The 21164-nt window shown below is 44.9% G+C and overlaps 1 protein-coding gene across 2 annotated transcripts in view; it reads right to left on the bottom strand.

The window, feature by feature from the left end:
• Positions 1 to 21164, bottom strand: part of LOC118290297 (neurexin-3b) — a 345685-nt gene that overhangs the window by 128145 nt on the left and 196376 nt on the right. For both annotated transcript variants that reach the window (XM_047328638.1, XM_047328639.1), the window contains 2 exons: positions 20630 to 20656; positions 18797 to 18916 (listed from right to left, as the gene is read on the bottom strand). In XM_047328638.1, the coding sequence (XP_047184594.1) occupies positions 18797 to 18916; positions 20630 to 20656 (147 nt within the window). The remainder of the gene's footprint in view (positions 1 to 18796; positions 18917 to 20629; positions 20657 to 21164) is intronic.

Genomic DNA, 21164 nt, shown 5'->3' with positions numbered 1-21164 from the left:
GGGGGGAAAATCCATTACATTACTTTATGATGCTACGTCTGTTTAGCCACCCCTGCAAATTAAAGCACCTCGAAGCAGGCTCATCGCTCAGCGCACTCAATTAAAATGACTGTGCCTTGTGCACAGATATGCTTCCCAGCCAACAACCCCCCCCCACCCCCCCCACCCCCCCAGTGTTCAGAGAGAGAGAGTCTGCAAGTGCAGCAGGCGTGCAAGTGTTACATATGTATGCACTCGTACATGCTGTGCTCTTGAAAGTATTATATATTTACGTATTGATATATGCTTGTGGGTGTATCTGTAAATGCACTCCTCCCGAGTATCATCACCTTGGATCGATCTGCGTTAAAGCTCAAGGTCTGTTGCCAACGATGCATTCCGAATGCATGAGGCCGTGTGCAAACGTTTCAATGGATGGCCATTTTGTTTTCCTGTAGAAATTTGCTAAAATGACAAAAAAATCAAGTGAGAATCCCTATGAACTTATTTGCAGTGGACTTCTCTGGGAATCCTAATCCGGATACTTTGACTGTACTAGCTTAATTAGCTCAGTAAACCTGAACTGATTTAATTAGTTCCGTAAATCTCTTCCCCGATCGAGTCTCGGTTATATGGCCACTGGACACACGGTATCACTGGGTCCCACGGTGCCTCAAGGATTTACAGCTGAGAGATGGCAAAAAAGCACAGTGAGATATTTTCTAAAGGAAGAGGACTGTGTTTGAACATTCAGGGCTTAAAAAAACAAAAATACATGCTCCATAGCCCACATATATCTGCCTCTCTGTCTCACTTTTGCTTTCATTCTTCTTCAGACCTCTGCCTTATTGAGGCCGACAACGGACAAGAGCGGCGTGGCAAAAAGTAATTATGAGGAAAAACTGCATAGCTGCCCACGCAATCATCTGTGTCAGGGGCCACACAACGAAACACAGCCCTCGCTTAAATGAGCCTGACATGCCCAGGGAATATTAATTTTCTCTCCCCTGATTTTATCTCCTTGCACATGTATTATTAAACCCTTTCTCATCAAGGCCACAATATGAAAATGATGAATGGGTGTCCAGATTGGCGATGTGGTTCCTGGAGGTGCTTGCGATACTGAAGGGGGTTGAGCTGGAGGTCACACACACGAGGAGCAAACACGGCGAGGGCACAAAGTCACCAGCACACACACACAGACGCGCCTCCCGGGTGGCTCGCCCTGCAGGAGATGGCCTCAGCAGTCTGATTGGGGTGCTGACCAAAATTAGAGGGTAGACGCCCATCTGCCCTAACAGTTAAAAGCGGGGACACAGGCCGTAATAACCACCACTTAGTTGCCCCTCACACAAACAAACACATACACAGGATTCGCCGCACTGCCGTCCCAAACAAAGTCACAAGTTGGAATTACAGGTTTGGCCTCCTGATTGCAGACCCCATGGTGTGCCAAGTCGCTGCCGGCTCTCGCAGGAACACACTGACTTGTTCGGGGCCAATCAGTGCAACTCTGGAAAAAAGCATCATGAATAGGTGTCCTGTGTCTGCGGAGGGAAATATATGCTTTGAAAATGGCACTTATCCTGCTTCTCTCCTTAAAATACAAAACTTGGAATATGATAGACCACAATTTTAAAGCGATACGTTCACTTTTTGCTCTGTAAAATGCTTTGTGGGCTACTACTTCCATGTTGTCACTGAAGGTACATAATCCTATTTGTCTAGACGGTAGGCCTCAAACAACATTAAAATGCAAGGTTGTCAAAGTCCATATTCAACAGTGTCTGGTTGGGTTTCTGGAGGCGGAAGGCTGTTTTTTCGTAGCAGGGGCGTTATCAGTCCGAGAGTCTTTCCCAGGGAGCGCGGCGTGCCAGTCAATGCACAGTAAGAGTACGGTGAAATTATCTGGGGATACATTTTCTTGCACAAAACAGTGAAAATGTCACAGCGTGTAGCTTGTAGTTTACAGTAAGCCGTTCAAGGACAAACGCAATGCGGCTGAAGTGGTAGTACATGGTGTTAGCGTCGGGATGAATCTGTATAAATTACGCAAAGAAAAATCTGCGGCTATATGGTGTGACATCATCGAGTATTCTGCCAGCATGATTATGCAGGGAGATGGAGGGTGCAAATGATGAGCCTCCATGTTTCAATCTGCCAAATATCCATGTATTAAACATATCATTTCCCGCCTTATGGCCTCACTCCAACATGCGTCCCCCGTGCGATTATGTATCTCAGCTGTCAATCCTCAGTGCTGGAGTTTACACGAGCGTCGCTGGAATGACGACGCGCGAACACACGCGCGCGCACACACGAAGCAGATATGTTTTTTACCAGAAAATTACATGATGATAAGAGGCTGCAGTGGACATGACAGGGGAAAAAAAGGGGAGAATTGTTTCTTTAAACTGATATCACCACAGATCCCAGCGAGGGAGGGAGTATGCTGCAGTGGATGTGCGCGGGCCAAACAGATAGGGCAGGAACATTGTGTAGCTAAAATGAATAGCGAGGCTGCTGTCTGAAAGGCACCATTGAGTTCCTCTTTGCTGAATCCTTATTGACGTTTCAAATGGGGAATGGAAATCCGCACCCAGGTTGTGTGACTTTATCATCTATGCTTTACTATATGAAGAATTAAAAAAGCACACTCTCGATCTGAAATGTTCTCAGCCTTTGGCTCGGTCTAAATGTCTACATGCAAACTGCTTTGTGAGGCTGGACCCTAGAACAGTGGTGCTTTGAGCGAAACGCTAACTTCGACTTGAGATCCCGCTCACAAAGCTAACACTTTGATTTTTCTAAGATACTGTATGTTTACCATGCGTGTTGGCATTCTAACACTTTTTTCTTAGCTCCAAACACGCAGTACAGCTCAGGCTGTTCGAAAATATCATTGTTTTGGGTATTTGACCATAAAACAAAGTACTGAAAAAATTAATTTAAACAAATTGATGTGATGTTGGTGCTAGAGAACGGTCGGGGATCAATGCAGTTATTAAAATTCATCCTGAGGAGAACATGAATGTGTGTACTAAATATTACAGCAATGCAGTACGTCCGGCTGTGGCCATATTTCAGATACAGCATGATTGGCGGCTGGTACCGTCCAATCGGGGCATGGTTGCAGGTTTAGGTGGACGTGCAGTGGACAAGCTCTAAGTCAGACCCACCCCTTGCTCCTACATCTGTTCCAAAAAAAAACTAAAACAATGGGTGACGTCATGGTGGTCTGCAACAATTTGGGGAGTCAAGCAACCAGCACAACTAAATGTGATGGGCCTGTGACACCCCTTCTCTCAAGGAACATACTCCTTTTAAATCTAAATATCCTTTTAAAGAGATATTTACTCCTTAATGTATAAAAGTTGACGTTTTGTGGCACCCCCCGAAATGTAATCTGGAGGGTTGTATTTGTGTCAGACTGCGTGATAAACAATTCATTCTGTAATGTCTAATAATGCTGTACTGTTCCACACTATAAAACAGCTAATCAGATGTTCATGTTCAAGTATGATTGCAGCTGCACAGAGCATTTACTCACTACGAATACAAAGGACAGGGCGTTACAGTATAAAACTAAATTTTCTGATTATTATTATTATAACTGCCCATCTTGACAAAACCTAGCCATTTTATGTGACACGTCCGTCACCATCACAGAACAATCTCTTCCACAGCTTTATTATTAATTAACCCCTGGATCAGTCAGAGGACACCCTTTTTATTTTTGTCCATCATATTTTAATTTCAGCAACTTTGAAGTGAAGCTCATTATTGTTTAAACATGTTTTTCTTTTTCCGCACAGAGACACTTTAAATTTCAATTAAATTTTTCAGTTATGATTTGTAAGGTTAATGACAGTCTATTCACCATTTTTACTTGCAGGAAAAAAATATCATTAATACGCCAAGAAACAAGAGTTGACCTTTTAAACCCCAGCAGTTTGACTGGGCCCATTTATATCCTCCATGAAATCCTCGAAAGGGGGTTGAACCTTTTCCCTCTTCACAATTTTCTCTTAACAAAGCAGCACATCACAATTTATTTCTGGGTAAAGAGGCTGGGACCATTCACTAATATGAATTGAAGATTCCTAAGTAGTAGGAGAGACTTAACCTTTAGGTACTGAAATTCACAGCACTTCCCAGCAGCCCCTTCAACCATTTAATCCTCATACACAGAGATTTACATACCCGACTCGGATGTTCACGCAGACACGCGTCAAGCGCCTCTCTGTAAAGTGTGCGCGCACACACACACACACACACACACATGCACACACAGAACCATCACGTGCTGGGCTTACGTATCCTGAGGATAGAAAACAACCGAAGGATAGCAACACTGCTGAGCCCAAACAAAATCAGGCAGCCCAATAAATGAGGCGTGACTCAGGACTTGTGTGTAATTTCTCTTGATGGTATCTCAACGTGTTTTAAAGTCATTTATATAACGACGCCGATGATTCACAGAGGAGGCAAGCAGAAATGGAGCAGAAAAAGAGCATATTGACTCTGCTGAGCGTCCCGTGAATTATGTCCCTGAATGTACAGTCGAGCAGTTAGCAGAAGGTCAGCGTCGTGATGTCTCCACTGTGACACCAACGACCGATCATAGTGTTTGTCTTCTATTCAATTAGCTTTGTCACAGCAGCATCAATCTGTGAAATTGTAGTTATGATACCCATCTTCATGTTTCCAACCCTAAATAGCACTTTCATTTGCTAGAAAAGCACTATTTAAATCCCATGTATTATTATTATTTTTTTTATAAATGCATCCACTGTATGTTACAGTCTTTTACGAATAATGAATCACAACATAAGGCCACAGTTAAGCACGTGCAAACACATTGACGGGCAAAGCAAAAGTGAGACATATGCTTGTGTAAATCCAGCTTCCTGTCTTAAGTCCCAGCCTGTGGTATCTGCCCAGCTAGGATGTGAAAATAAAGAAGAGAAACCAACAGTGAAAAAAAAGGAAGAAAGCGAAAAGTCTGACAATAAAACCCTGTACTCGGCTTAGTTCTGCTTCTTGAGAAGTCTCGGAGCAGGTGAGCACGTGCCGGGAGACGCCAGGTGGCTTTGCTCAAACCACAGGATCACAGAGATGGAGATTAAGGAATTGCTGGAATATTCCAACAGCACAGGGATGTCCTCTGTGATTAGAGAGGCTTAAACTTACTGTACTATGCGGGAACATCATTGTAGTGTTTTTTGCCACATTTTGGAATCAAGCTCCTAACCATTACAAAAAGAAAGGGTCCCAGTCTTTGCATGGTACTATACAGAAATCTGACGGATATTTGCGGATTTTCAGTCAGCCACTTATCGCTGAAATATGCTAACATATTGAAAAGGTGTCAGATGAAATGAAGGTGAGGCGGTGAGAAGATGAGGAATCCATTAATTTACACGGTAGAGGGCCAAAGTACCTCGGCAGAGGAGGTTATTTTTACATGATTGCAGGGGTGTGTAATTGCGATGCCAATCTTCAGGATTTAACGGGAACTTAAAAAACCAAATCTCTCAGCACTCTTGGAACTTTAAGTGCAGTATTTCACACAAGTGTGATAAAGTGTGGAGGAGAGCGATCTGAGGTGACGTTATCCCTGTAAAATATCCAACCACCGACAGCGTTTCCCACAGAATTAGATTCTATCTACTGCGGTAGCTCCGGGGGTCTCAGGCCAATGAGGGATGATTATTGATTGCCCAGTGCAGAGCACGCACAAAATAATAACAGGTACACAGAGGGGGCAGTTGTTATTCCGAGTTCTGCCTTCGTGCCAGAGAGGATAAAAACTTAGTGGATGTGTCGACCGTCTGCAGGACAACAGGCGCAGAGGGATTTCTCCCGGTGCTCCCGATGGCCGCTCCGACTGTGACAGCTGGTCAAAGAGCACTGCACACAGTTATACAATGAAACAACGACGCTAAGCACAAAGTTACAAATCTCTCATGTTATTACGAGAAGTGTAACAGTAAAAAAAACTTGGGAAGCACTTCGCTGGGGATCCAACCATTGACCTTCTGGTCAGTGGACAGCCTGAGCCACATACATATCTCTAACATGTTTCTATTCCAGCAGTTGTTGCAACAAATACAAAACTCTGATTTAGTTCACTTATCACATCATTAATGGTCAACATATGATGCATTTCTCTGTGACTGCTCTGGTCATGTCATTTTGTAACAACTGGCCAATGATCTCAGCATCCCCTCCGACATTTGGCAGCACGTGGTAAGAGAGATACTGTACGGTCTGACAGACTGCTAATGAACTGTGATTTAACACCTCCGAAAAGCTTTTTAGAGACAATGTCCCCGCCTCCCCACCACCTTCTCAACTGGTCCAACTCAGATTTGGAGGGTGCGAGTGGAAGCAGCGAGAAGTGGAAGTTAAAAATGCAAGCAAAACAAGCTGGAGGGTTTGTATCTTTTCAAAGGAAGGAAAAGAAAAAGAAAAAAAACGAAGTCTCCGGGGAAGCCGGATCACTTTCATTTCGCATCTCTGAAGAATTAGACCAAGTTAAACAGAGTAACACCAACACTCAAGCAACAGCGAGCGATGCCAAGCTGGAGATGTGGAAATGGAAGGCGGCTTACACCTCCAGGTCATTAAATAATTATCTTGTTGTAGGTTTAAGAACTCATGTTTAAGATAGGACGCCCCATCACTCGGGGTCCACAGCTGTTCATATGGAAAGAGCCGTAAAAGAAGTATAGTCTTAAAATATGTACAATGTGTGATCTGTATGTGTGAACCAACATTATGCCGTCTATTATTTACGAGTTTGTGTCTATGACTTCGAAAGTGAGCTAAACTATACTTTACTTGTGGCATGTCTTAAATTATTTTGAGTGTTTTGCAGGATTACAGATGTTATACAGACAAAAACTGTGTACCTGATCTTTTTTTCTAAATATCTAAATCAATATTTGATCCAACACCTGCATTACTAATCTTCATCTTGGATCAATAGAATGTTAACAAAAGGGCTCTTTTCAAAAGCCTGCCAGTCTCTGTCATCCCTAATAAGAGAGACCAAAAGGAGGAGCCATGTTTCCAATTTGTGCTGTGGGGGGAAAGTCCTCTCTTCCATCCTCTTCTTCATTTTTCGTCTCCTGTGCCCTTTCCTGTTTTTTTCCCCTCTCACTGGGCTTTATTGGAACAAAATCATTAGTAACACATACTGCTGTTTTTCTCTGGGTGAGCCAGGCTTATTTTGACACACTCATTATGCCTGCTCTCTCCGTCTCCCTTTGCCCTCTCTCCCTCACTTTAAGCCCTGGCTTCCTCCTTCCCCAGACACTGGGCATGTTTTACATCCCTGTAAAAGCTGCCTCTCTCTCGGAGGGGCCTGAGGTGAAGGGGTCGAACCAGGACCACAGACCAATCTCTGTCCACAGATGGCTAAATCCGCCCCTGATCAGAGGTCTGCTTTCCCGTCAAAGATCGGACTCTGGCATTTTGGACAAGGTGCTATGTTCCCATCTTCCCACGTTCACAGATCTGTGTTCTCTCCCGTGTACTTGCTAACTTGCCTCATTGTGTTTTCCAATGTTTACCTTGCTCCATGTCAGGCCAGTCCAGAGGGCACGCTAGGAGCCGACTGCAACCCATGGCAGGAGGACAGAAAGAGGGAAGGAGGGAAGCAGATGCTTGTGTCAGTGTGGAGGCAGTAATGAGGGTCACTGTGACGGAGAAACAATCAGTAAGGCCTGAAAACACAGCTCAGTCTCACGCACGCTCACACAAACGCACGAACGCGCAGGACAGCAAGGGAGTAATGGGCTGGCAAAGGCCCAGGGCCAGCCTCCCTGACACACGCACACACACATACACACACACTCACATGGTGAATAATGAAGAGGAAAACCACCATCATCACTGTCGACCACTCGCCGAGCAGAATAAAACCAGCCAGAAGTCTATTACCCGCACCATTTGGGGAAAAATGTACCCAGCCTGGCTCAGGTGAACCAGCCCAGTATGCAGCTACAGTGAGGGAGAGAGGGAAAGAGAAGGGGGGAGGGGGGTTTTCTGGCACTCTCAGTCGTTCTGTCTCATGCCAGGAACGGCACATATGACATCCCAGTATGTTCCCCGAGCCTGCCTCTAATACGCACGCGAGGCCTTTCAAGCGCATTACCCCGCCGACGGGAGACGCTTTTATCGTGGGAGACGTTTCGGCGAGAAGGGGGTTCGATTCGCCAAGGCGAGGGCGCAGAGGGGGGAAGACAAACGGTGCTCGCAGAGCGCGGGGTTCGTGTTGCCGCAGAGACATTTCAAGAAATGTGGGGCAGGGGAGGGAGAGTGCACGCTGAAGTGAACAAGGTTTGAAAATAGCCTGGGATCAAACCGAGTGCAGCACTGCTGCTAATGTGCGCACACACAAGAACACTGCAAAAATGCAAACGGCAATGGAAGACCAAAAAAAAAAAGCAAACACGCATAAGCAGAAAGGAAGGGATAAATATATGCTTGGCACGCGCCCGCTGCCCAAACAGAATGCAATCCTGAGTCTAAATCAGCCGCACGCTGGACAGATTCAGCCGAGGAAGATTGATTACAATCGATTATGTCACCACAGGAAGTGGTGAGTCTTTATCTGTCTCCCCCTTTTAAGGCCGACAGATCAATCCATTGAGCTTGATTTGGTCAAGATAGCTGTCAGGCCCAGGGAAGACTAACAGCTTGGCAGACGCGGAATAAATGCACATATACAAAAGACCTATGCTCTATAATGTTGTGTTTTCACAGTGACCTTTGGGAAATTGCTCATTATAGTGAGGCTGTTTTATATTATATTTTTTTCTGAGATATGATTAACATTTAGACCAAGAGTACACATTTGTAGTTCATGAGGTTCAGCTGTTATAACTGCACCCATTGAGACACACTAAACTAGTCTTTAGGGTAGTAGTGCGCTTCTTTTTTGTTGTTGTAGAGGAAAAGATAAATTGGGGTAAAGATAAAGATAAACTGGAAGCAAGGTTTAAAACCCATTCTTTTCCCTAAGTTGCCGGCAGGCTGACCAAGGCCGAGTGGGCACACTGGTACCACAGTCCCACCTAAGGTCTGTGCATTTGTGTGTGTGTGTGTGCGCGCGTGAGTCAGCTTGCAACTTGTACCAGGCATCTCACGACTGACAGCAGTCAGTTTGCATTACTTTTACAGTTACAGTGATGTGTTTCACCCCAGTGTTTATCCTAGCCTCTTCCCCCGCAGACGTAAACAGACAGTGACACAATTACAGGCACACACACACACACACACACACACACACACACACACACACACACACACACACACACACACACACACACACACACACACACACACACACACACACACACACACACACACACACACACACACACACACACACACACACACACACACACACACACACACACACACACACAATTATACATTTTCCTGTTCACTGCTTGACGCCAGGGAGACAATTTGAAACGGTGGGTCCGTGGACGATCAGCCCTCTGCTGTAATTGGGTCCCTTGTCAAGCAGCAAATTCATGTCAGCATTGGTCACATGGGATACTAATCTAAATGGCATCAGTGTCCTACTTAGTGTGCGTGTGTGCGCGCATGTGTGTGTGTGTGTGTGTGTGTGACAGAGGTATGGAAAGCCAAAAAAGGTGAGGTAACTTTGAGAGGCAAAGTAAGAGGCTGCTTGTAAATTACAGTGCGAGCAGGGCTGTCAGTGGGCTCCAGTGCAACAGAGCTGTATTACAGCAACTGAACAGGTAGACCGGTTTGGTTTGTTTCCTCCAGTTCCTAAGAAGTAAATATAGGAGGAGTATCAATGGTCTGGATATTCACAAACAATTCCCTCCTATTGATTTTTTTCATTGTTCTCACACAGTTCAACAACTGGGCAACATTTGAAACTTCAAATCAATCAAGACTTTTTAAAAAACGGGAACTCTACACAGCCAAGAAGGAAAGCTGGGCACATTACAAATTGCCAAATCAATGTGTGTGTGTGTGTGTGTGTGTGTGTGTATATGTTGGCAGTTTAATATAACCTGTGGTCGCCAATGAGTGAAAGTCAAAGAGAAAAGGGGAAACCAAACAGTGTTATTTCAAGAAAAGAAAAAAAAAACGGTTAGTGTGTCTTTTACTCATTAATCACTGTCGTTTTCCTTTTTTTTTTGCAACAGCTCATTTTTTGATAAGCATTCTGTAGTGGTGTATTACAGGTTGTGTGTACACCTGCTTTCCCAAACAGCTTATCAGCTCGGGCCACGCTCAGATGAAGCAGGAGACGGGTCAGAAGGCAGCCGGATAGTTTTTTTGACATCCACATCTAGGTGTGGTCGGGCTTGCGTGTCTGATGGCTGTGGGAATGTAGAAGGCGAAAATGTGTCTTTAGCAAAACGGCAACCCTTCCTTTTGAGATGAAGGGTGTTTAAAAAGGGAAGAGGGATGAGACTAACATGTCAGAGTGCTGTAATGTGAAATTAATCAACAGGTCTTTGGCTAATATGAATTACATATTCATCCTGGCCTTTGTACAATGAATATAAATGACCTTTTGAGAGCTGGCTTTTTATTCATTCCATGTCCTCTCAAGTAGGCCGAGGACGAGCCACTTTAGCAGAAACCCAACTTAAATATCTAACTACTGAATTGTATTTTTTATAAAGTAATGTGCAGAGACATCATAGCAAAGATAAAATCTGTACAGCGAAAGGATGAGGATAGTCAAGAAGGCAGAAGTCAGACTAACCAACCCTTAAAATCCACAGTGAGGCTCCTCACAGGATACTGCACTACGCATGTTTTCATTAATAAGTCACAATTGTGATGACAGCCCAATTTCATAAAGAGTAACAGCTGCCATCAAGGGGTGTTTTAAAGCAGCTCATACTTCTACAATTACAAAAATTGCATTTTATTAATAGCTTTGAAGGGAAGAATAATTATACAACTGGTGTTTCTGGACAGGAACTATTTCTGGTCGATAACCAATTCATCTACAACACCAGAGACTGAAATTGCCATTTACAATCCTGCCAACACAAAGTCATTTCTCCATCTGTGATCTATGATCAATACGGATCGAGCAATCTAGATCGTTTATGATATGTCGCACCTTTGCTTGCACTTCAGACGGCAGTAAGCTGATCAGAAGTGCCGTCTCCGTGGCAGGAGGGGAGTCTGGAGGCTGTGGCTGCGCACCCCGAGAGCAAGTCAGGACAATCTACTGCGAAAGTCTGCGAGGACCATCTGTGGAGGATAAGTGATGTACTCGGGAAGCTGGCGACAAAAAGTCGCAGGCATTTTTAGCAATGAGGCTGAAAGAAGGGGAGTTAAAAAACAGAGTGTGAAACCAAGTGTTGAAAGACAGGCTGGACGGAGAGAAAGAGACAGGAACCTGGAGCGAGCGGTTGATCATTATCGGGGGGGGGCATTAAGCACTGACAATGTGGCCTCTCTCAGATCTTAACGCTGTACTCACAAAGTGTTGAGACGAACGTCACTTTTCAGGGGCTCAAAACAGACGGAGGCAGGACCCTTAAATGGTCAGGCGGCCGGGAACCGGACATCCAACTCTTCCCGACGCTTGTACTCGGGTGAATTTCAGTACGGCGAGTGTGGGTGGGCTGCCTGTTCTTCTGGGCAATATAAATGTCAGAGGAAATGGCCTTTAAAATGCCTTCGAATGATGAAAACCATCAGTTTCATCTGATGGAGACTGAACGTCTCGTCTTCCTCCTCACAGGAGCTTATTCCCTCTATGAGTGCCCTTCAGATACACCCCGAGGTTCTTCTGCTGAGAGCCCTTTAATGGTTCAAATTAATGGCTGCAAGCTATCAAACAGCGCAATTTCAGTTTTTCCCCCTCTTCTCTACGGGCTGAACTGCGTCCTCCCACAACCTTCCTATGACTGAACTCACTTGCGACTGGGCTGAATGACACGTCTGCCCCGTGGGTAATCTTATACTTTCTAATTGTGTGACCGAATGTTGGCAGTTACCTTGCAGGGACAGTGTGACCAACGCACATATCAAACTTTTTTTATCTGACATCCCTCTCACTTAACAAACATTCAACAATATCGGCCGTCGATTAATCTCCAGAGAAAAATATGGTATTGGGGGCAGCCTTGGTTCGAGCTTGCATTAAAGGTAGGTAGATAAGGAAGTGTTAAAAGGTGTCTGTCCGTACACATTAAACATAAATGTGTTTTATCCACCTATCCAAGACTGACAATTGAAATGCAGTCAGAGACGCGGCTAGATTGACCTCCGATACGTTATATGCTCTACTCGATCAAGCACTCTCTGTTTACTGATGAAGTGCCCTTCAGAAGATAGCTTTATTTTTTTTGCCATCAGCTATGTGTGGCTCGGCTCCTAACAGGTGACAACGACCTATCAGCTTCACTGCTGAGTGACAAGAGAGAAGAAGGAGAGGAGTGCAACGAGACCGTCCTGTTGGACACGTGCACATCGAATTATGTGTTGTGAAGCTTGCGTTTGGGGGGGGGCTGTATGTGCCCGCTGTTGCAATCGAGTGCAGCGTGGGAATGCTGTGACAAATTACCTGCATTTGTGTGGCCTTTCACAACCGTCCACCACGGTGCACGAGGACGGCAATTCAGAGTAGCCATGAGAGACGCTGATGAGAAGTTGCCTATTGTTTTCTTACCCATTGTTCCGGCCAGGTGAGCAAACACGACACGAAATGTGACTGTGCGTGTGTGTGTGTGTGTGTGTGTGTGTGTGTGTTTGGGGGGGGGGGGGGGGGGGGGGGGTAACTTCTGCTGTAAAGAAATACATTATCTAATATATGTTCTGTCCAAATATAGCAATATCTTAACAATACAAAACATATCAAAACAGAAATAAGTAATCATTTTTATATGTGACGCTGGAGTGTAAAGGGGTTCAAAGGAATGACTTTAGTAAAATACCTGCGGGGGGGAAACACAGAGAGGGTTAAGAAATATGATAGAGGAGAGATGTAAGAAGGAAAGACGGGAGGGAAAACTAATATCTTCGCTGCAAAAGAAAACGTGCACGCGAGGTGCACCTACTCAAAACATGTTTCTGCCCAAAAAACCCTGAACTTCCCGCGAGGCGATCCAAGTATTGATTGGGTTGATTTGTGTGTGTGTTGCTGGCGCTCCTGAAATGTGTCTAGGAACATGTGTTGATGGATGTGTCTGTGGCTGGGCTCTCAGCCTGCGAGGGCCAGTGTGGGTGCTGGGAAGGCACTGACAGCCTCAAGGTTACTCGCCTGACACCGCAACAGATGGATGCCCCTCCTCGTAACTGTCTGTAATGTGGTCGACTCAATCACACACCCCCTGCCTCGCCTTGCTTAGCAAAAAAATGGCTGCATGGTAAAAAAAAACGGGCCCACCAAACCCTCAAAAGCTTCCTAATAGTCACACTGCATCTTGTTCATGGAACTCTTGTCCAAAAATTAAATGTAAAGTGACAAAGTAAGCGGTTGCAGGACAGCTTCGCAGTCAGGTAAGTTTCCAAACTGGGAACATCTTAACTTAACTGTTGGGGAGGGGGTTATCTTCGCAAACTTGACTTTTTCAAAATCTTGCTCGAATAGATGCAACTCTTACGTGCCTTTGTCCCAGTGCTATCCTTGTCTGAAAATAACTAACTTCTTATTTCTTGGGCTTTTTGGCATATTAGTGGAAATTAGTGGAATCTCATTAAGTATTCTCACATGACCTCACTCATGCAGAGTAATGTCCAGATATCATCGTGTGTCTCAAAGGGGCAAATGAGTATTGGTGAGTAACACTAACTTAAATGTATTTTACTAATAAACTGCATTGGCCGGAAAACCAAAACGATGAGCTGAAACAGCTCAACCAGAGTCAGGTGACAAGGCTCTGTGGGCTCATCGATACAAATGGCGCCTCTCACATTACATTTAGTCACGTGATCTATTGTTCATATAAACATATTGAATAGAGCAGCTTCAGTCAACTACCAATGATAATTCAGCAATAAGACTAATGGCTCAGACATAAAGCAGTATACTCGCATATGAAAATTAACTAACCCAAAATATCTAAAACAGGTTATTTCTTCAACACATCCATGTATTCACACTTCTCCTCCATCTTTTTCTCTTTTTTTTACCCATTCTACGGTCTCTGTCTTCTGGCCCTGGGGCATTTAGGCTCCACAGCACCGCGTACATATACAATTATACCGTGGCTCCGAGCGCGGCGGTGACACATCGATTGACACAAGCGACAAGCGTTCTCATCACAGTGACATGATGCAGTGCTGGGCTGGCATCATTAGCCTGATCAGCCAATGGCAGAGCAGCTCGTTAGACCCGCCCAAGGGGGTTAGACATCCAGCACTGGCTCTGCACGGATATCATAAGACAAGGAAGGGCGGTGATGAAGTGATGGAGAGAGGGGGAGAGATTATGGGCCTTGGGGGTTTCTGTTGTGTTTATAGATTCCATGTTGCATGCGCTCTTGTGTATGTACAGTATGTGTAATAACCTCATTATGCTGATGTCGGGCAATTACACGTGTGCTCCAGCTCCAGTTGCAGCAGGAGCAGTTTCATTAAAGCAGCAAACCTCCGTCATCCAAGTCATGACCTGATGTCCTGTCATGACACTGCAGGAAGTGTTCAAGCCACCTGTGATACCATTTCTCGCCTTGCAACAAAGAGAGTGAGATCATTTTAAAGTTTTCATTTGGGATAGGTTGTGCCCCTAGGACAACTCATTCTCTGTGGAACTCCTTTGGCCCACTTCCGAATCCACCTGTCGTATTTATAGGCAAATGTTCTCAAATATTTTTCCGTGCTCCACTTATAAGGCCTTTTTTAGCCGAAAGGCACTTCGACATACCGCATGAAAACTTTTTTGTTTCAAGAAAAATCAATCAATTGCTGTTTACTGCTCACCTCGCCGGGATTAATCTTAACATTGATTACCTCCGCTGGCTGAAAGAGCTGCCCGTGCATTAGGATGGAGCACTTGCCGCATCTGTCTCACACCTGTTAGCCGGTCCCAGCCAGCTCGAGTCGCTTCATCACATTACATTACACAGACAACAGGTTAAATTGTTCTCCTCCACTGTGCATGAGGAGGTCTACATAGACACCCTTTCATGAATAGAGGCAGTGTGTGCAAGTGTGTGTTTCTCATTCGCTTGTTTATTCCATAACCCTGAGTCATTATTGACGACATGCCCCCCCCTCCAGGTTTAATACTGTTAAGCAGATGTCAATAGAGGGAGGATGCTGTTATTGCTAGAGATTTTCTACTCAGTAGAACATTGTGGACTAGAAGAAACACAGCCTGTTCCTCACCCACCTCTTTTGTCCATTATCTCTTTTTACTCAGTGACTTCTCAAACGGCTACGAGTGCGAATGCCACAATTATTTTCTTTTAAATAGTGAGGCAAGCAGTGCTGCTGCTGCTGCGTTGTCATTAATGTAAGCAGTTAGCCGGATGAGGTTACAGCCCTGTGAACACGCCTCGAAAAAGTAAATTAACAACATTATGTTAAGCACGAGCAGAGTTGGGATCATCGCGCTGACAGAGAAATTCATCCCCAAATCTATCTCAGCAATCACTGATGCCGGCGTCAAACTGACGAACAGTTTTTCTGTCACCCGTCTTCAGCCTCCCTCTCCCTTCTCCACTCGTCTCTCTCTGTTTGTTTACCATGTTCCTGACTGTGGAACAATGCAGCGACCTTTGCAGAAATAATTCCGTTACGTAAGCTGAGTAATTGCTCTGGATGTGGAAGAGGAGTGTCCGCTGCTCTTCTTTGCTTGGCCCAAAGCTCCAATGTCCTTGGATTTAAATGAAACTGTGCCGTATTCATGGAACCTGACAGGGAGAGGAGGTCCGCTCAGAAAACAGAGAGGAGAGGAGAGGAGTAAAAAAAGAAAAAAAAAAGGAAAACAAAAAGAAAGGGATAGATGTGAGACGACGGTGAGATGGAGATGAGCATGAGAAAGGCGGTGAGCTAGAACCAAGCAGGAAGAAAATACTATAAAAAGATTCAAACCCCCTTTTTCTGTGGAGCTGGGAATGACATGTTCCAGTGGCTCTGAGAATGGCCTGCGAGGTGCAGAAAGAGCCCTGCAAATTCCTTCTGAGTGTTGTCCCCATAAGTAAAGGTGTGCACTGTGCAGTCACAAAGTGCAGGCTGCAGGGGTGCACACGAATAAATGGAAGGAGAGTAACTAGTTCTTGCCTGGTGAGCCCCCCCCCCTTCTGTCACTTAGAGCCTTGTTGCCTTCAATGGAGAAGTGCAGCGAGGGCATGGAGGCTCGGCGCTAACAACTGGCTTTACAGGCAGAAATCTTCACTTTACTTTGTTCAAGTTTCTTCATTTGGACAATGGGTATATAGACGGAGTCAGAGAGGAAGACAATTACTGATATCTGCTGCCAGCTATCAGAGGGGAGCGGGGAGAAACAGAAGCTCCACTCCCACATTGTTAATTAGAATCTCTCTCTCAGCGCTGTGCACAGTGAATAAAAGGATGCAGCAGAACACACACGCAAGCACGAGGCAGACCGCGCTTCACCGATTTCATTCTTATCGAGCTTCCTCAATCGAACAATCACGTTGATGGTAATGTAACTGTATGGCACCACAGTGAGAACGCACAATAGTGTCTTCATGATCCATGAATTGGATGGTCTACGTTTATTTATTTATTTATTTTTTGTAAAGATAAAGAAAGGGAGAAGTACAAGAGGAAAAGCAGAGGAGGAAAATAGCAGGAAAGCTTATTTCATGCTCAGGGGATTGCATCTCATTCTTTTCCCCAGCGCGGAGGGACAGTGTGCGGTCCTGCTTGTGGATCTACTGCCCCCTGGTGGTGTACGACTGCACTGCTGCGCTCACGACACCCCCACAGGGGCGCTGGCTGCCATCTGAGTCAACATCAGAAGATTGGGTCAATCCAAGAGAAGTAAACTCGACATTTCTGGCACCGTGCACTTTCCGAAATGTAAACTCCGGTGAAGTTCCCGAACCCGACTGAGCCTGTTTGCCTTGACTTTGCCTCTTTATCCTTTTCCATTCCTCTTCATTATTTATTGGCCTGCTTTGAGCACAGGAAGTGAAAAGGAATTGCTTGAAAGTGTTCAGAAGGAAGAAGAAAATAAACTGCAAAAATCCCCATCAAGGGGCAATAGCGCTCAGTTAAGAATGCTATTATACGCTTGGACAGTCCAGTCGATATCAGCGAACATCTATCTCCAAAACCAGCAGCCAGGAGAGCAAAGATTTAAACCTTCAATGCCATGAAGATGTGAAGTAAGCTACAGTCTGAGTGCTTGTAATTCAAGAAGAAATATACCTATGTCAACATGAAATCAATGAAACCTCTCTGTAGATCACCCCGTGCAGCTGCAGGAGGTGAATTAATGAGGGCTTCTCATCACTAATAAACACAACAACACACGACTGGTGTCGTCGAGTGCAAACTGGAGTCGATTATTCGCACTGCGTGGAAACGACTGCTCCTCTTGATCCTCAGCAGAGGGAGGGGAAGACAAATGGGAGGAGGAAAAGGACAAAAAAACAAAGAAAATAAAAGAAAATCGGGTTTTGAGATATGTGAAGTCATATGGAGCGGTGGGGTCTAACGTCAGAAGGGTCTGCGTGATTAGGGGATGCCAGCGCTCGCAGAGAGCCGCTCTTCAAAGCCTCCGCCACCTCATTAGTCTGGCCCAGCAGCAGTATGCCCCCACTATTAACCGCTCAATGAAAGACCGCCAACCGTGATTACTGAGGGGAAGTCCCCCCGTCGTCATGGGGATAACAGATCCCCACCCACACACACACACTTCAACATCTATAATGGCCATTTGAAGGGCCTTTATGAGAAGACGACTGAGGCGTGAATATTTAGCACATCGTCAGTCACAGCCGTACGCTGCGAAGCTCAGATTGTGAAAGCTGGGAACATCAAGCAAACCTGTTAGGACAAATTGCGGCCAAAAAACAAGAAAACCTGCCCTCAACAATTGTCACCATCTCTCAGTTGCTTCATTTAAAGATCACATGAAGCTTTCGGCGGCACCACTTTTATGCAGCAAATCTGGCAACCACTTAACAGACACGTGAGACAAACAGCAGAGTCCTTGAGTCAAGGATATGGGACTCACTGCTGATGGACGCATCCAATTTAGGTGGAGAGGAATTTGTATTTGTAAGTGTGTGTGTGTTTGTTTGTAATCCTCATGCTTTACTGCAGAATGATGAGTGTTTATATGCACTTCTCTACACAGGGTATGGTGATATAATGTAAGTCATATTACGTATGTTCATATGACTGAACATGTGTTAAAGGAGCCCTCCAACTATTTTGTAAAACACTTCCACAAAGGGAGACTTTTGCCAACAGAGGCTCGGATATCCTGAGTTTTGCTCCCTAGTAATGTGCCAAGCTACAAAAACACAGAAGCCTGCATTTCTCCCATAATGCAACTTGATCGTTTGTTTGATCGTGCCTAAGTGGTAAACGCCGATGTCTGTAACGCTGGCTACATGTTCAAAAAATGTCTAGTCTCAAAAGTGAAAAGTCAAAATCACCTCAGAGACGTCTCCTGAGTCATTTTCTCAGGCTCCCTCCAGGAGCCCCACAAGACATTATACAGCAGATACATGCAGGCATACAAATGCCTTTGGGTCCTCCTCGTGACTGATACATCAACTTTGAGATTCAAACATCAGCGCAATGCTCCCTCTTTCAATGCACAAGCAAACAGGTGCAGGTGGACGTTATAAGACCGCGCAGTACTCACGGTCGTTGCAGTGAGTCCCCGTGTAAGACGTCATAGAGCAGTCGCAGGTGAAGTTCTCCCACTGCTGGATGCACACGCCCATGTTGGCGCACGAGTCCTCCTGGCAAGTCGTACTTGGGCCTGGGAAAGTGGGATGGAGAGAAAGAAAGAAGGAGATACCACAGGTGCACAGTCAAGCAACAATAAGATCCACTGCTGAGCCTTAACAATGCAGGACCCATGCAGAAGAAATGCACTCTCAGAGAGATAGATATACAGCATGTGGGCCTAGAAGAACGAACAGGGAGCAAACTGTGCCACCACAGGAAGCCTGATCTGGAGTACAACACACCACTTAAGAACACTCTGGGGAACCATTTGTCGTGCTGGGTAAAGCGCGGCACCGGCAAGATGAAGAAGAAGAGGTGCCGGTTTGTTTTTTTGTTTTTTTGTACACAGGTTCGGCCGCACTCGAGCAAATTAATTACTGCAAAACGTCTGTGCAGGATGCCAGTTTCTTTCTGATCAGCGTTTGAGACACAATAATGCAAATGTATTGGACCCCGGCCTGGCTGATGTGATGGCACTGTCAACATCTCCTTAATTTCCTTCTTTTTCAGAGTGTGTGGAGGTGGACTCGCATGCAAAATTTAAATTTTGTATCATTCCAACGTTTGAAAAAAGAAAAAGTTTTAGCAGAGTAAAACTTCGAAACGCTGCATTCCCTCTATGAACAAGCAAGACAAGACATGGAAAAGAACCTATTTAACAAATGACTCATGGATACAATCCTTAAATAATAGCCATTATACAATGGCATTACAGAGGCCCCAAACATCTATTTCACTGTGCAGACAGTAAACACTAGACAGACGGAATTCACGAAGAGCAGAGGAGAACAGAAACGCAAAGAGCACTTGAGAACATGTAGTGCATATCCTCGTGGGTAGCGGGGTATTCAAAGTCAGACCGGATGTGTGTTTGCTGTTCCTCGACACCACACATAGCTCGTAGTTTTGAATACTTTTACCGGGAGGGAATGCAGATAACAAGATAAACAATCCTGCGTCAGAAACCTTGACAGAAACCCTGCTCATAGTGACATAGGAAACAAACCAAAAATGAAATAAAGTTCAAAAAATAAAAATAATCAACAGTCCAAATACATGTCAGACAAATGCAAGTAAACACCGTTTAAGAGCAATTGTCTTGTTGCAAGACAATGTGAAGAGGAGGAGACACTTGAAGTTTGCCAGGTGAAAGTGCATTTACTGTGTAATGTAAGGTAATGAGTGGACCAGGCATATCCGCCGTTATGTGAGCATATGTGTATATGTATATCGTTTCAATGTGGATCTCATATGTGTATGCACACAATGGCGCTCGTTTGTTGGTGTGAGCGATGGAGGATTTGGTTTGTGTTTGAGGGTTGCAACAGGAGGCTGCTCGCTCTCTGAAAAACACTCATCGGATTTGTTAAAGTAGCGAACATGATGGTTCAAAAAGATAAAAGACAGACAGAGGCGTGATACATCAGCCGCACACCGACAGAGTGGGTCTGACCTGACCTGATTACCATCTTTAATCATACTGTGTACTGAAATTCTTTACAACTTTATCAATTACGTGCCTCCACCTGGTCTGGTAGTTAGCAGAGAAACGAAGAAAACAGTCAGTCGTCTCCCTATCTCTTTTTCTCCTCGTATATTTGTTTGTTTTTTTTTTCATTTTCAGAGAGCAAGTGGCCACTGCAGCACAGGAAGGACACGGTCGCCATGGTGACACCCACGATGCATTGCACACAGCAGACTTTCAGGCAAGCAGGCCTCCGAGAGGCGGAGTTTAACCCTCTACCTTGCAGGTCGGCTTTGGTGAAACCAACTTTGTTAGCGCAGAAAAGAAAATAACAAACAGAACAGAGCAGAGCGGAAACGAGGAGAGGTTAGTGAGGGACCAGCATTGTTAGACTTTGGCAGAATGTGATATGTGTGCTGTTGAAGTGGAGGCCCAGCTAATGTGAAAGCACCTAAATTGTGCTATATTTCTCATAATTGCATAATAATTGTTTAAGAGTGTGATCTCCCCACGAAGGCTGCAGTATTTGTTGGAACTTATCTTAATCTTCTGCTGCCCTCTACAGGAGGGGCTGCACCACACACTGGTAAAGTCATTACAATTAAAAACATATGAATATAGAAGAATATCTAGTATGGATGGAACTAACCAAGTCAAATGTGACAACAAAGAGACTAAATACATTTTTGCATCGCTGTATAAATGCCAGATCAACAATGTTTTTGTATTCTGGTTTAGAAACAAGGTCGTTTGTGTAGTTGGTAATTTCAGGGGATGAAAAGGGCTAAAGGTCACGATGCATCGTTGCAACTCA

This window comes from Scophthalmus maximus, chromosome 18 (genome assembly GCF_022379125.1).
Source record: "Scophthalmus maximus strain ysfricsl-2021 chromosome 18, ASM2237912v1, whole genome shotgun sequence".
In the NCBI taxonomy this organism is placed as follows: Eukaryota; Metazoa; Chordata; class Actinopteri; order Pleuronectiformes; family Scophthalmidae; genus Scophthalmus; species Scophthalmus maximus.
This window is presented reverse-complemented; position numbering and strand designations above follow the sequence as displayed.